This window comes from Vidua chalybeata, chromosome 18, assembly GCF_026979565.1.
Source record: "Vidua chalybeata isolate OUT-0048 chromosome 18, bVidCha1 merged haplotype, whole genome shotgun sequence".
NCBI lineage: Eukaryota > Metazoa > Chordata > Aves > Passeriformes > Viduidae > Vidua > Vidua chalybeata.
This window is the reverse complement of record NC_071547.1, coordinates 1,888,917-1,902,183: the sequence shown is the minus strand read 5'-3', so window position 1 is coordinate 1,902,183 and position 13,267 is coordinate 1,888,917. Positions and strand designations below refer to the sequence as shown.

The 13,267-nt window shown below is 49.7% G+C and overlaps 1 protein-coding gene across 1 annotated transcript; it reads right to left on the bottom strand.

Moving 5' to 3' along the window:
- Positions 1-311: 311 nt before the first annotated feature.
- BRI3BP (BRI3 binding protein) lies at positions 312-7,875 on the bottom strand. The gene is made up of 3 exons (XM_053959597.1): positions 7,672-7,875; positions 6,731-6,833; positions 312-6,077 (listed from the first exon to the last, which is right to left on the bottom strand). Exons 1-3 carry the CDS (start codon positions 7,873-7,875, stop codon positions 5,659-5,661), a joined length of 726 nt encoding a protein of 241 aa, XP_053815572.1. The 3' UTR covers positions 312-5,658.
- Positions 7,876-13,267: the final 5,392 nt, after the last annotated feature.

The following is a 13,267-nucleotide window of genomic DNA, read 5'->3' as shown; positions in this document are numbered from 1 at the left end:
GCCGCCACTTCCGGGAGAGCGGGGTGTCGCGAGACGCGCGGGAAAGGGGCGGGGAAAGCGCGGGAGAGGGGCGGGGAAAGGGCGGGAAAGGGGCGGGGGAACGGCGGGATGGGCTCGGGATACACCCCCCCCCAAACCCATACCGGGACCCCCGATCCCCTCCCCTCCCCTCCCCTCCCCTCCCCTCCCCTCCCCTCCCCTCCCCTCCCCTTCCCGTCCCGTCCCGTCCCCTCCCATCCCATCCCATCCCATCCCATCCCATCCCATCCCATCCCATCCCATCCCTCCGAGCCTCACCAGGCACTCGCAGCTCAGTGCAAAGTCTCAGTAAACATTTATTCGAAGCTTTGCCACAATTAACCTTAAGTTGATTTGTGAAACTGGTCTACAAATACTGAACTACGGAGTACATGGTTTGGATGGTCCGATAAAGGAATAAATAAAGGCATGTAAAGCTCTGTAAAAAATAAGTCTGGTACAGTTGTAACTACTTAACAGTATTACCAGTAGGATCTCGGATGTGTCTAGGATCAGAAGTGAACACACGGCATCTCTTCAGACCAAATCATTTTTACATGAACAATTGTACAAACTTAAACACTGTAATCATGAAACCTGATGTACAAAACAGGACGTGAAATCACTACCATCAGTGCCAACAACAAGTGCTACCACAGCAAATATAACTTCTGAATAAAAGGAAAAGATCGGTTTTTACATGTGCTGTCATCACAGGTCGATGGAATTATCCAAAAAGTTTAAAATACATGCGGATACAATAAAACCTTTTATTTTCCAACCCAGACAAAGAGAACTCATGGTCACTTAACGCCATTAGCTGCCAAATACGGATCAGTATGTGAGGCAAACCACACTGAAACACTTCTACACCACCGAAGAGCTAAGGTTGATACTGGTCTATTTTCCACACCGACGATGCAACGAGTCTTGAGAAGCAAACCACGAAGTGAAGGAGGCGCTAGAAGTACAGCACTGAGCCACGCCAGGTTTTACACTGCACTCTGACACCCAAAACCACTGCGGAAGTGTCACATTCCACAGGACACTCGGGTATCTACAGGTGTGTGCGTCCAGGGGAGCCGCCCTGCGAGGGCAGGAAGAGCACGGCAGGACCCCAGAGGCTGGGTCCTAAAGCAGGCAGGTGAAAACCTTCAGGAATGGGAAGAGCACGGCAGGACCCCAGAGGCTGGGTCCTAAAGCAGGCAGGTGAAAACCCTCAGGAATGGGAAGAGCACTGCAGGATTCCAGAGGCTGCCTCCCAGAGCTGGAAGAGCACTGCAGGATTCCAGAGGCTGGCTCCCACAGCAGGCAGGTGAAAACCCTCAGGAATGGGAAGAGCACGGCAGGACCCCAGAGGCTGGGTCCTAAAGCAGGCAGGTGAAAACCCTCAGGAATGGGAAGAGCACTGCAGGATTCCAGAGGCTGCCTCCCAGAGCTGGAAGAGCACTGCAGGATTCCAGAGGCTGGGTCCTAAAGCAGGCAGGTGAAAACCCTCAGGAATGGGAAGAGCACTGCAGGATTCCAGAGGCTGGCTCCCACAGCAGGCAGGTGAAAACCCTCAGGAATGGGAAGAGCACTGCAGGATTCCAGAGGCTGGCTCCCAGAGCAGGCAGGTGAAAACCCTCAGGAATGGGAAGAGCACTGCAGGATTCCAGAGGCTGGCTCCCAGAGCAGGCAGGTGAAAACCCTCAGAACGCCATCGAGTTCCCGATCCCGGGCAGCCAGAGCCCATCCTTGGGGCTTGTGCCAGCTGCTCACTCAGGGATGGGTTCTCCAGCGGCCACAGGAAGGTCCAGGAGCAGGATGTGTCCTGCAGGAGCAGCCAGGTGAGGCTGTCCCTGTGTCACCTGTGCCCCAGCAGCAGCTCCCAGCAGGGCACCACGGGCATGGCTGTGGCAGAGCTCCATGAAGTCACGGCAAAAAGCTGAAGCTACCAGGGTTGTCCCGTGCCATCCCTGCCATGGGACAGGTGTCACTGCTGAGGGTTGTCCCGTGCCATCCCTGCCATGGGACAGGTGTCACTGCTGAGGGTTGTCCAGTGCCATCCTCACCTAGGACAGGTGTCACTGCTGAGGGTTGTCCTGTGCCATCCTCACCTAGGACAGGTGTCACTGCTGAGGGTTGTCCTGTGCCATCCTCACCTAGGACAGGTGTCACTGCTGAGGGTTGTCCCATGCCATCCTCACCTAGGACAGGTGTCCCTGCTGAGGGTTGTCCTGTGCCATCCTCACCTAGGACAGGTGTCACTGCTGAGGGTTGTCCCGTGCCATCCCTGCCATGGGACAGGTGTCCCTGCTGAGGCTTGTCCAGTGCCATCCTCACCTAGGACAGGTGTCCCTGCTGAGGGTTGTCCTGTGCCATCCTCATCTAGGACAGGTGTCACTGCTGAGGGTTGTCCCGTGCCATCCTCACCTAGGACAGGTGTCACTGCTGAGGGTTGTTCAGTGCCATCCTCACCTAGGACAGGTGTCACTGCTGAGGGTTGTCCCGTGCCATCCTCACCTAGGACAGGTGTCACTGCTGAGGGTTGTCCAGTGCCATCCTCACCTAGGACAGGTGTCACTGCTGAGGGTTGTCCCGTGCCATCCTCACCTAGGACAGGTGTCACTGCTGAGGGTTGTTCAGTGCCATCCTCACCTAGGACAGGTGTCACTGCTGAGGGTTGTCCCGTGCCATCCTCACCTAGGACAGGTGTCACTGCTGAGGGTTGTCCCGTGCCATCCCTGCCATGGGACAGGTGCCACTGCTGAGGGTTGTCCAGTGCCACCCCTGCAGGTGTCACCTGCCAGGCTCGGTTTGCCCACAGGTGACACAGAGCCCTGCCAGTCTCTGAGATGCTCTGTGGGATACAAAAGCAGTGCAGCCACTGGCACGGGTTTCTAAAAAACAGCAAAAACCTCCGTGGATAAACTAGATGGCCCAGTATGGAAAACACTTGTAAAAGGTATTTACAAAAGTTGAAAGAGATTAAATACAATACCACATTCATGTCCCCAAAAGCGCTTTCACTACAGTGCATGTTTAAAAATACAGAGCATTTTTAAAGTATATATATTTATATATATGTATATATATATATTGAGGATTAGATTGTGCTTTAAAAAAATTGTTACTTCTGAATTTGACTAATGTGAAAACTGAGTGCTGGGAAAAATACTGATTAAAAATACCCAATTTTATATATACTGCTTTTCACATAACATTTTGCTATACATGGGATGCAAGTAAATATAAAAATACCATTTTTCAAGCAGCAGGGTGATCGAAATAAAGAATATCAATATAGGAGGGCTGATTTTACAAAACTAAGATAAATTATTAGAGTGAGACAGGGAGAAACTATAATCCAAATTAACATTCATATAATACTTTCAAAGAAATCTTTATCATAGACAACTCTTAATATATAAATGTTCAGTATTTTTAACTTTAACGTTAAATATGGATTACACAAAATACAATCTATGCAAACTGACCCATGCACATTGTCCCAAGAAGGCGGTGGAGCCACTCACATGAGCATGGTTTGCAAACTTTGGTCCTCAGGTCTCAAATTTGGCAAAACACATCAAGACCTGACAAGCTTTACTAGACAATTCCTAATTTCCAGGTTGGCATTTCAGCCCAGTCCTCTGTGCACAACAGTAGGGAGAACTGAGTCTACAGGGAAGACTCTGTAATAATATGGAAAATGAGCTGAAAAAAGGAATTTACTGTAATTTACATTTTCAGCTTGACAAAATGGACTATTTGTTGCCATAGTCCCTATCTGATCACAGGAAAGATTTTAAGTTGTGATAACCAGTTATTTAACAACTCTAAACCATGTACTTGTTAATAAATGGGGTGCAGGGGGATTTACAGGTGACATAAAAAATTAAAATGCATTCCAACTGTGCCAAGTGCATATGAACTTCAACCGTGTTGAACCGAAGTGATCACCAGGAGTAAAGGCCATTAACATGGATTTAAAAATAACCCCCATGGAAATGCCACACACAGACCCAAAGAGGTTAGGCAAGTAATACACATATTTCAAGAACATTAAACTCCAGCATAAAGAGAAAAATAAACTCGCCCCACAGTTACATTCAGTTAAGCATCACATCCAGAAGCTTTGCCCAGTGGAAGAACAAGCTGTGCTCAGCTGCCCCAGCCTGTCCCACCAGAGCTGGCACTGGCAGGCACACCTGGGGAACCTCCTCCTCCTCCTCCTCACTCCCTTGCTTTGTGGCCAGGCCCCATCCCAGACCAATTTTTGTTGCACTTTTTGATGTAGTTGTTCGTTTGGACCCTATGGAATATGGAATGCTCCAGCTGTGCTCCATCCTACCCCTCGTGGTATCAGAACTGTGCTCATCACTAGGGGTAGGTGCTTCCCTTCCCTCCTCACGTCTGTGTCCTTGGATGCTGCTGCTTCCAGGTGAAACCACATTCCAGACTTCCTTCCCTGAGGTTACCTTTGTTTCAGTAAACCAGCACAGCCAGTGATGCCCTACCAAGCTCGTTAGCTCTAAGAAATACAGAAACCCTGCAAAATAAAAATAAAATTGCTCCAAAGCTCCACGGCTTTGAAAGAGAACCGTTTCCTGCACCCTCCTCTTAAAGGTGACTCGCTTTTCCCAAAACCTAATGAGGACATAGACTTCAAGCAAAAAGCTCCTATAAAACTATTGTAATTTTAGAAAAAAATCCAGATCTTCCTGAAGGTAATTTATTGCCGCTGATTGGTCCTGAGAAAGCTTTAAGCAACAATACATTTGCACGTGTTTCATCTGCTGCCTTTTCTGAGAAGGTACGTGGGTCCTGAGATTAAAAGCCATGTTTTAGTCTATGTACTTAAGCTTGGCAAATGCTTCACTGTGCAGATCGAATATGAATTACAATTTGTCGCGCTACATCTTCCTTCTGTGCCAATTTATTAAAGCAGATTTCCTTCCAGACACTAACAAATTAAAGTTCTCGGGATGAAATGCAATGATAAAATGCCACACGTGTGCTTCCTCACATTGGACTGGCATTTAAGGACTTCAGATCTTCCTTCTCCCTCATTCCCCACCTCCTGTTAAAAGCTATGGTGTGAATTTTTTGGCCTGGATACCAGAAAATTCCTCATCTGATACTCTATGAAAGGCAACTTCAAGGCAATGGAATAAGCCAACAAAAACACAAAAACATTCACAACTCTGAAGAAAAAATATGGACCCACAGCAGTTACTTCTCAATGGAAGTGCTTGGTAGCTTGAGATTTTTTTTTTTTCTTTTTAACTGTTAAATTGTCAAATTTGCATATGTTTAACTCAATTTCAATATCTGAAAGACTACTCAATTTGCTTTTATAAAAACTTTACAAAAGATGCTTTTAAATGCTTGTAAAAGTAAGCGTTTATCTACTGAGAAAATTCTAGTACTGGATAAAACTCTGAATATACAGCTGAATTTTGTAAATGTTTTTTCCTTTCTCCTAGAAGTCTAACGGCTGAGTGTTTAACCTAGACAAATTAAGTCTTAGACACGATGGAAAGTTATAACTTCGCACACTTTTTACCATGTGATGTTTTGTTGCTTTGTAACTTCGGATGAGACAGTGCTTAGGATTTTTCCAGAGCTGGTGTAGAGTGGTGAGTAGGGGCGGGTTCACTGCTCGCTGCCCCTGTCCAGGTTCTCGATCACCCTGGAAAGGCGGATGTTCAGCAGTCTGATCTGACTATCCAGGTGGTCCATCTTCTCCTCCAGGCTGCTGTTGCTGTTTCTTCTCCAGTAAAACCCAACCGGCCCCGTCATGAAGTAGACGGCCACGACGAAGCAGAGGGGCAGCACGGCGTGCTCCGGGTCGCCCTCGTACTTCTGCAGGATGTACACACAGGACAGGGTGAACAGGGCCACCCTGGCGATCCAGAAGAAGCGGCCAAACAGCATGTGCAGGAGATAGAAGAAGAATCCAAGGAAGAGAGATAAAAACCAGTAGGCCAGTAGAATGGCACCGATCAGCAGGAGGGCGCGGGTCGGGTTGTTGGCAATCGCTGCCGGGCTGAAATAATGAGTCAGGTTGGAGGCTGAAAAACAAAGGGAAACGTGCAGGATGTTAGTGAGCGCGGGCCGAGGGTGGCACGGGGCAAACACATGAGCACAGCTCCAAAGGGTCAAACCCCCACAGCAGTGGGGTCATGCCTCGTGTTTTCTACAGTAAAGGGTAAAGCTGGTTCACCTTTCACTTCTGGATGAACCTTCTTCAAATCACTGGCTCAGCTCCAGCATTCAACTGATCTCAATCCAGGAAAGGTGCTAAAGGCTTTTTAAAGAGAAACCACTGTAGAGCCTGAGGTCAAAATTCATACTGGGGCTACAGACCCTGCTTTGTAAAAGCTACATTCTAAAGGCTCTCAAATGCATTTTTCTTTTCTGTACTCCTCATTGATTTCCCTGCACTGTTCCTGGCTGTGTGAATCCATTTAATGATGACACCAAGGAACCAACCGTGACTGGTAATTCATTCTCTACACATCCTGTAGATACACATACAGAGATGGAATGGTGGGGTTCAGTCTTCTTGTTTGAAGATACTAATAGGAAAATCAAAATGTGAAGCAGAGAGAGACACCACTGATGGATGTTTAAGCAGCATGATAAAATGTAACTGTTTTCCCATTTGCTTGTAAACACTGATACAGGCTGAGACAGTTCAAGGGTGAGCAGGCATCACACTTACCATCAATTCCAAGAACATCTAACAAATCAGTCCATATTCTCCAGAATGTGTCCATTAATACATCCACCCCATTCACAAACCTCTCTGTCAACCTTGAGAAAAACTGAGAAATAAAATTGAAAATTAAAAAAATCCTCAATTCCTAAAGTAACACTTTGAGACTTATTCGTCATGAGTAGAATTATAATTCATTAAGCAAGAATTGCAGATTATTTTGTAGTCCCCACGGTAAAAATGGTAAATCTGACATTTTTTAACTCTGTGAATCATGAATTTATGCGTTTCAATTATAGTTACTGTAGGTGATTTGGAATGTAAATGTGTACGTTGGCAAGATTTAAAAATGCACTTTATTGGCTTTACTATCGTTTTGAAGATTAGAGAAAACACTATTACCAACAACTGGCAAAGCAAACCGAAGAATTAGTTTTATTAAGGAACTGAGAGATGTCCCCAGCATCACACGCAAATGTCTGGGGTGTACTCAGAGGTCAATCCACCAGAATTTATCCCTGCCTGAGGAAAGCAGGCACAGAGGGATGCACAGCTGCCTTCCTGCGAGTTCCGCTGGCCCCACGAGCACAGGATGCTCTGCCGATGCGGACAGACCGGATTTCAGCCGGAGGGCTCCGCACCGCCAGCGAGCGGCCCCGGCCGTCTCCCCCACCTCACACCACCGACGTTTAAGCATTTAGCTGCTATTCTCCCCCAGCTTGCTGCAAGCCTGGCCTCCCGTTTTCCTCCCCACAGCAGCGTTCCGCCGCCTCGCACCGGGACGAGGCCCCGGCCGCCCCGGCACCGAGCCCCGCACCGCGGGGCGACGGGGGCGCGGGGCTGCGGCCCCAGAGCCGCCCGCTCGCCGCCGGAGCAGCGAGGCGGAGGGAGAAGAAGCGAAGGAGACGGGAAAGGGGAGGAAGAGGTGGGGCGAGCAGCAACCTCACCTTCTGCAGGGCCCGCACGTTGTCCTCGCCGAAGAGGCCGCTGACGCCCTGGTAGAGGCCGCTGGCGGCGCGGCGGAGGCTGTTCTGGCGGTCGGCCCCGCGGCTCCGCGCGGCCCGAGCGCCGGGCCCCGCCGCGCCGAGCAGCAGCAGCAGCAGCAGCAGCAGCAGCAGCGCCCGCAGCTGCACCCGCCGCGCCGCCGCCATGGCCGCCCCGCCGCTCCGCCGCAGCGCCGCCCGCCGGCCGCAACAGCCCCGCACGGGCGGGGCTCCGGAGCGGCGCGGGCCCGAGGAAATGACGGGAGAAAAGGGCCACGGGAAGCGCCGGGGGAGCGGCCGGAGAGGGTCCGGCCCCTCCGCTCCGCCGCGGAGAGACCGCGTCCGGAGCGCCGAGCACCGGTGCCTCAGGGTGCGGCTTCTCTGGTTTTCAGATTCTGTGCTGCTTTAGGGTTCGTGTTGGTGAGCTCTCTTCACGGAGTTGGTAGACAAAGCAATTCCTTCTCTAGCTGGGGACCAAGGACAAATGATCCAAGTCACAGGCCCAAGAGCATAAGCACCATGGACTGAAGAGAGAAAAACAAGCAGGAGAGACCGCGTCCGGAGCGCCGAGCACCGGTGCCTCAGGGTGCGGCTTCTCTGGTTCTCAGATTCTGTGCTGCTTTAGGGTTCTAAGCTTCGTGTTGGTAAGCTCTCTTCACAGAGTTGGTAGACAAAGCAATTCCTTCTCTAGCTGGGGACCAAGGACAAATGATCCAAGTCACAGGCCCAAGAGCATAAGCATCATGGACTGAAGAGAGAAAAACAAGCAGGATGGGACTTCATGAGCTAACACTACAATTGGACAATTAACTCCAATGTGCAAATGGAGCAGAACTTACAAAAGTGTGAGACCCCGTGACCGGTCGTCTTTTTTGTGACCATTTCTGGGTGCAGCCCTGGCTGGGCTCTTGTGCTGCCCAAAGTGGATCCACGGAGGAGAGATCCTTTTAACAAATCCCTGCTTTATTCTGTAACTCCGTCTAGTCTCTGTTCTAGGTCAGCCTTCTCAAGGCATCGTGCCCAGCTCGGGGCTGCTGAGTGCAGGAGAGATAAGGAGCTGCTGGACAGGGTCCAGCAGAGGCCACAAAGATGATTTGGGGTTTGGAGCATCTCTTATGAGGAGAGACTGCGGGAGCTGATTTTATACTCCATGTTCTTGATATTTAAACTCTGTGGCTCAGCCTAGGACTGGTAGCTGAGTAGACATTTAGAACACAGACATCTCTGCTGTGGCCTTTTTCCCAGTTTTATTCTGGCCAAAGCACTTATTTTCACATCTAGCAGAACAGCTTAGACATCTCAGCATTGTTTTCTATTTGGCCCTGGAAGGGTTGGGCCCACATCCAGGAAGGTACTTAGGATTCGATTTCAGCAGGATATAGATGTTTATATATTTATAAAGGGTGCTTTCATTTAAGATTTGCTGATCTGTTCTTACCTGTGTGCAGTCTGAAGCCTCATGCTCTTCCAGAACAGGTTGGTAGCTGATTTTTGGAGGTATTTTAGAGGTTCTTATGAGGTTTCTGGTTATCTGCCCTCAATTCCACGTTGTGCTTATACTCTGAGCACACGCTGAATGTCAGCTGCTGGGGCATTTCTTGCATGTTAAGAGCCTCATGATACAAAAAAAAAAAACACCTTGATGATAATTAGCTGTCATGAGTGTTGCTTTCTGTGCCTGATATGATTCTTTGATTTGCTTTAAGCTGGCATGGCCTTTCCTCGTGCTGCTTATGGTTCAGTGGGTTGTTTGTGCAAATTTGGGAACGTTCCTATTTCTCTGAGTGAATTTCTATGGGGGAATCCTGTCAAAATCCCTTCTCCAAAGTACCTGTTGTTTCTTCCCATCTGTTCTTCACAGAGTTCCAGAGGCAGGCCTGTGGTAGTGGCTGCCCTTGGCACGAGGTCAGGACAATTTGGGAAACTTTCCTGGTATTTCATTGATATCCTGACCTGTCTCAACGAGCCCATTTCAGGTGTGTTTATCTCCCCAAATACCCAGCTCTTATGAAATTACGTGGTATTTCACCTTCCTCGTTCAAATAAACCAAACAGTGTCTGATCAAAGAATACATTGCATCATGGCATGAAACACAGATCTCAGCCACACTCAGCTGCTTAGTGAGGAGAGCTGGGAGGTTTCTAGAAAGGTCCTCTGGTGAGGGTCTCACTGTGCAGAGGAGGCGTGAGTGTGCTTCTCTATTTCTTCATCTGCACTAAAAACTGTGTAAGTTGTCTTACTCAGAGATAGGGATTCAACACCAATTTGAACAGTGTTTAGAAAAAACTGGGGGCTTCTAGGGGTCTGAGTTTTAGCAGATCTCTTTTTGTTTTTCATCATTATACTCAAAAAAGTGGCATGGCCTTAAAGAAAGCCAGCTGATGTTACAGTTCTTCACCTCATTGACCTTTATATTTCTGTCTTTGCTTCATCTCAGCCTCAACCTGTCATAGCTGATCTCTTTATGACCATTTGTCATTTTAGGCCTTTTTTTCCTTAATGAGGTTTTTCTTGCAATGTGTCAATGTTCTTCTCCTTTCTCCTTTCTCCTTTCCTTTCCTTTCCTTTCCTTTCCTTTCCTTTCCTTTCCTTTTTCCTTTCCTTTCCTTTCCTTTCCTTTCCTTTCCTTTCCTTTCCTTTCCTTTCCTTTCCTTTCCTTTCCTTTCCTTTCCTTTCCTTTCCTTTCCTTTCCTTTCCTTTCCTTTCCTTTCCTTTCCTTTCCTTTCCTTTCCTTTCCTTTCCTTTCCTTTTTTCCCTTTCCCTTACCCTTTTATTTCTTTTTCCCTTTCTCCAAACACCTTTGATTTTGATTCTGGTTACTTTTACTCCTGACACCATATAGAGCTTGCAGGGATCATGGACATCACATAAGCCAGGAATTTCTTATTCTTATCCAGACTCATTAACCAGCTGGCTGATGCTCTGTATGTAGGACTTAAAAAAAAAAAAAATCCAAAATCTTTAGATATCTTAATCCAGTTGTTGGTTCAAGGGATCATGGTCTGGCCATGGCGTATTGCCGAGATTGCCCCGAGGTATTATTACAAAACTTTTATCTCATAGATTCTGGCATTTCATCAGTCAGTTTAGTCTTGCAGGTGACTCCAGGTTACCTCAGAGCCCACGGTGGGGTAGTGCCATCAGCAGCATTATTGCTGCTCACCAGCTCTGAAGCATCTTTTGAACGGCCCCTAATCTAATCTGAGGCAGAAAACATGATTTCGTGCCTACCCTATTATTACTATTAGCAGGCATAAGGCAAGGCTTAAAAAGATTAGGAAATGGACAATTCCAGTTAATCTTATTCAGGCTATTTTCCTCTGGCTATCCTAATCTAGTCTCCAAACTAATTGCAATAGTCACTGCAGTCCTGTTAACGCCCATTTTCTCATTAAAGGTTTGTTTGATTTTCCTTCTTTCACTTCTGACTTTTCCAAAGTCACTTTTGAAAGAGGGAAAAACTGGTTTGGATAAGGGAAAACTGGAATGAAGGCAGGGAACATGGATGCACAACCCCGTCTTAAAAAAGGACACGATATTAAAACTGCTGCCAATAAGGGAGGAAGTGCTACCAGGCTTTCCTAAAAGCCCAGTTTTATCAGTAAATCCATCAATCCCCTTCCTCCCTGAGCTGTAACCGGGTCAGTCCTGTCTAAATTACACCTTTTTCAGTTCAGCTAGAGGATTTTTAGGTCCCTTCTCAGGTGATTTAGCCACTCATTTTCTTTTTAAGAGTTCAGGTTGCTTTGGGTAGGAGAAAGCGACAGTTTTGCTGCTGCTTTTAGGAGGAAACACTTGGCAGAAAGGGTGTTTGAGACATTGGCATGGGCTGCTGGGGGAATGACCGGCCCTGGAGGTGTTTCAGGAAAGGTTGCACGAGGCGCTCACTGCCGTGGTGTGACTGACAGCGTGGTGTTGTGTCATAGGTTGGAATCGATGACCTCAGACGTCTTTCCCCGCCGAATCGGTTCAGTGACTGAGCTTTTTTTACCCTAAAAGGGGCAATTCCGGCATCGCCTCGGCGCTGAGGGGAGCGGCGGAGGGACCCCTGCCCCTCCCGCCGAGCGGCATGAGAGCGCTCCCCTGATTGGGCACGCCTCCCCCCGATCCGGCCGCTCATTGGTCGGCAGGGAGAGGGGGCTTAAGAAACCTCTGCGCCGATTGGTCCCTGCTGGCGTCGGCTCTTCCCCCGTCGGGCCAGCCGCGAGGAGAGCGGGCTCTGGGCTGATGTGGGGCCAGGCGCGCCGCAGCCAATCAGACGCGGCGGCGTCCGGGCCGCCGTGCGCCGCGCGGGATCCGTCCGCAGCGCGGGCCCGCCCGGCCCTGAGGGGCGCGGCGGCGGCGGCGGCGGCGGCGGCGGGCGGAGTCACGGCGTGGCTGGGTGGAAAGCGCTGCTGCGAGCATCGGGGCCGGCCTGCCACCCTACACCGCCTTGTCGTCCAAAGCGGAGCCCGCAGTGCCGTGTCAGACCTTTCCTTAAACGGCGTGATTCCACCACCTCGCTGGGAAGTACATCCCAGTGTGGAATTTCTTCTGGGAAGAAATTCTTAATGTCCAACCTAAACCTCTCTCCTGGCGCAGCTTAAGGCTCTGTGCTATCATTTGTTCCCTGGGAACAGAGCCTGACCCCCCGGCTGTCTCCTCCTGTCAGGAGCTGTGCAGAGCCAGAAGGGCCCCCCTGAGCCTCCTTTTCTCCAGGCTGAGCCCCTTTCCCAGCTCCCTCAGCTCCTCCCGGGGCTCCAGATCCTTTTCCAGCTCCATTCCCTTCCCTGGACACGCTCTTAATGTCCTCCCTGAACGGAGAGGCCCAGAACTGGGCACAGGACTCGCGGTGTGGCCTCAGCAGAGCACAGGGCTCGGTAGGCGGCCCCACCCTCCTGAGCTGTGGCCCCCTCAGTAAAAATGACAGATTACAGCTTCGCTTCCAGTCCCGGCGAGGAGCGCCGCAGCCATAGACGGCACCCAGCAGGTGTTTGCTCAGGTGTAATGCTCCAGCTGTCCCACAGCTGGCCCTAAGCTCACCGCAGAGCAGGGCAAGGCTCTTCATCACCGGGGGTAAATGGTGCGGAGGGGCTGCCCGGGGGTCTGAGGCAAAACCCGCCTGCCCCTTTTGCGTTGTGAAGTGTTTACGACACTAACAGAGCTTTAAACCTGTGTGGGTGGAACACGACATGCGGGCAACCAATATAAGTTATCTCTTCTGCAGATTACAGGAAGATGGATTCTCCAGGCAGAACCCCAACACGGGCTGAAGATCCCAAGGCCATTGAACCCTCTGGCACCTGGACACCGGAGCTCCCGTCCTGCCTTCTCCCTTATCTCTGTGCTTGGCAGCTGTCCGGCCATGGATTTCACACTTCCACTGACCTCCGAGCGCTGCCAAGGCGAGGGAGGCACGTCGGGCAGATAACGTGTTCCCATTCCGCCTCCCCGAGTCCCTCAGGCTCTGGGGAGAGTTATTTAAAAATACGCCAGATTTAAGGCCTGTCTCGAGGCAAATCAAAATTGTGGATTGTTTAAATCACGTTTCCATCGCCTTCAAATTTAATAAAGTAGTTG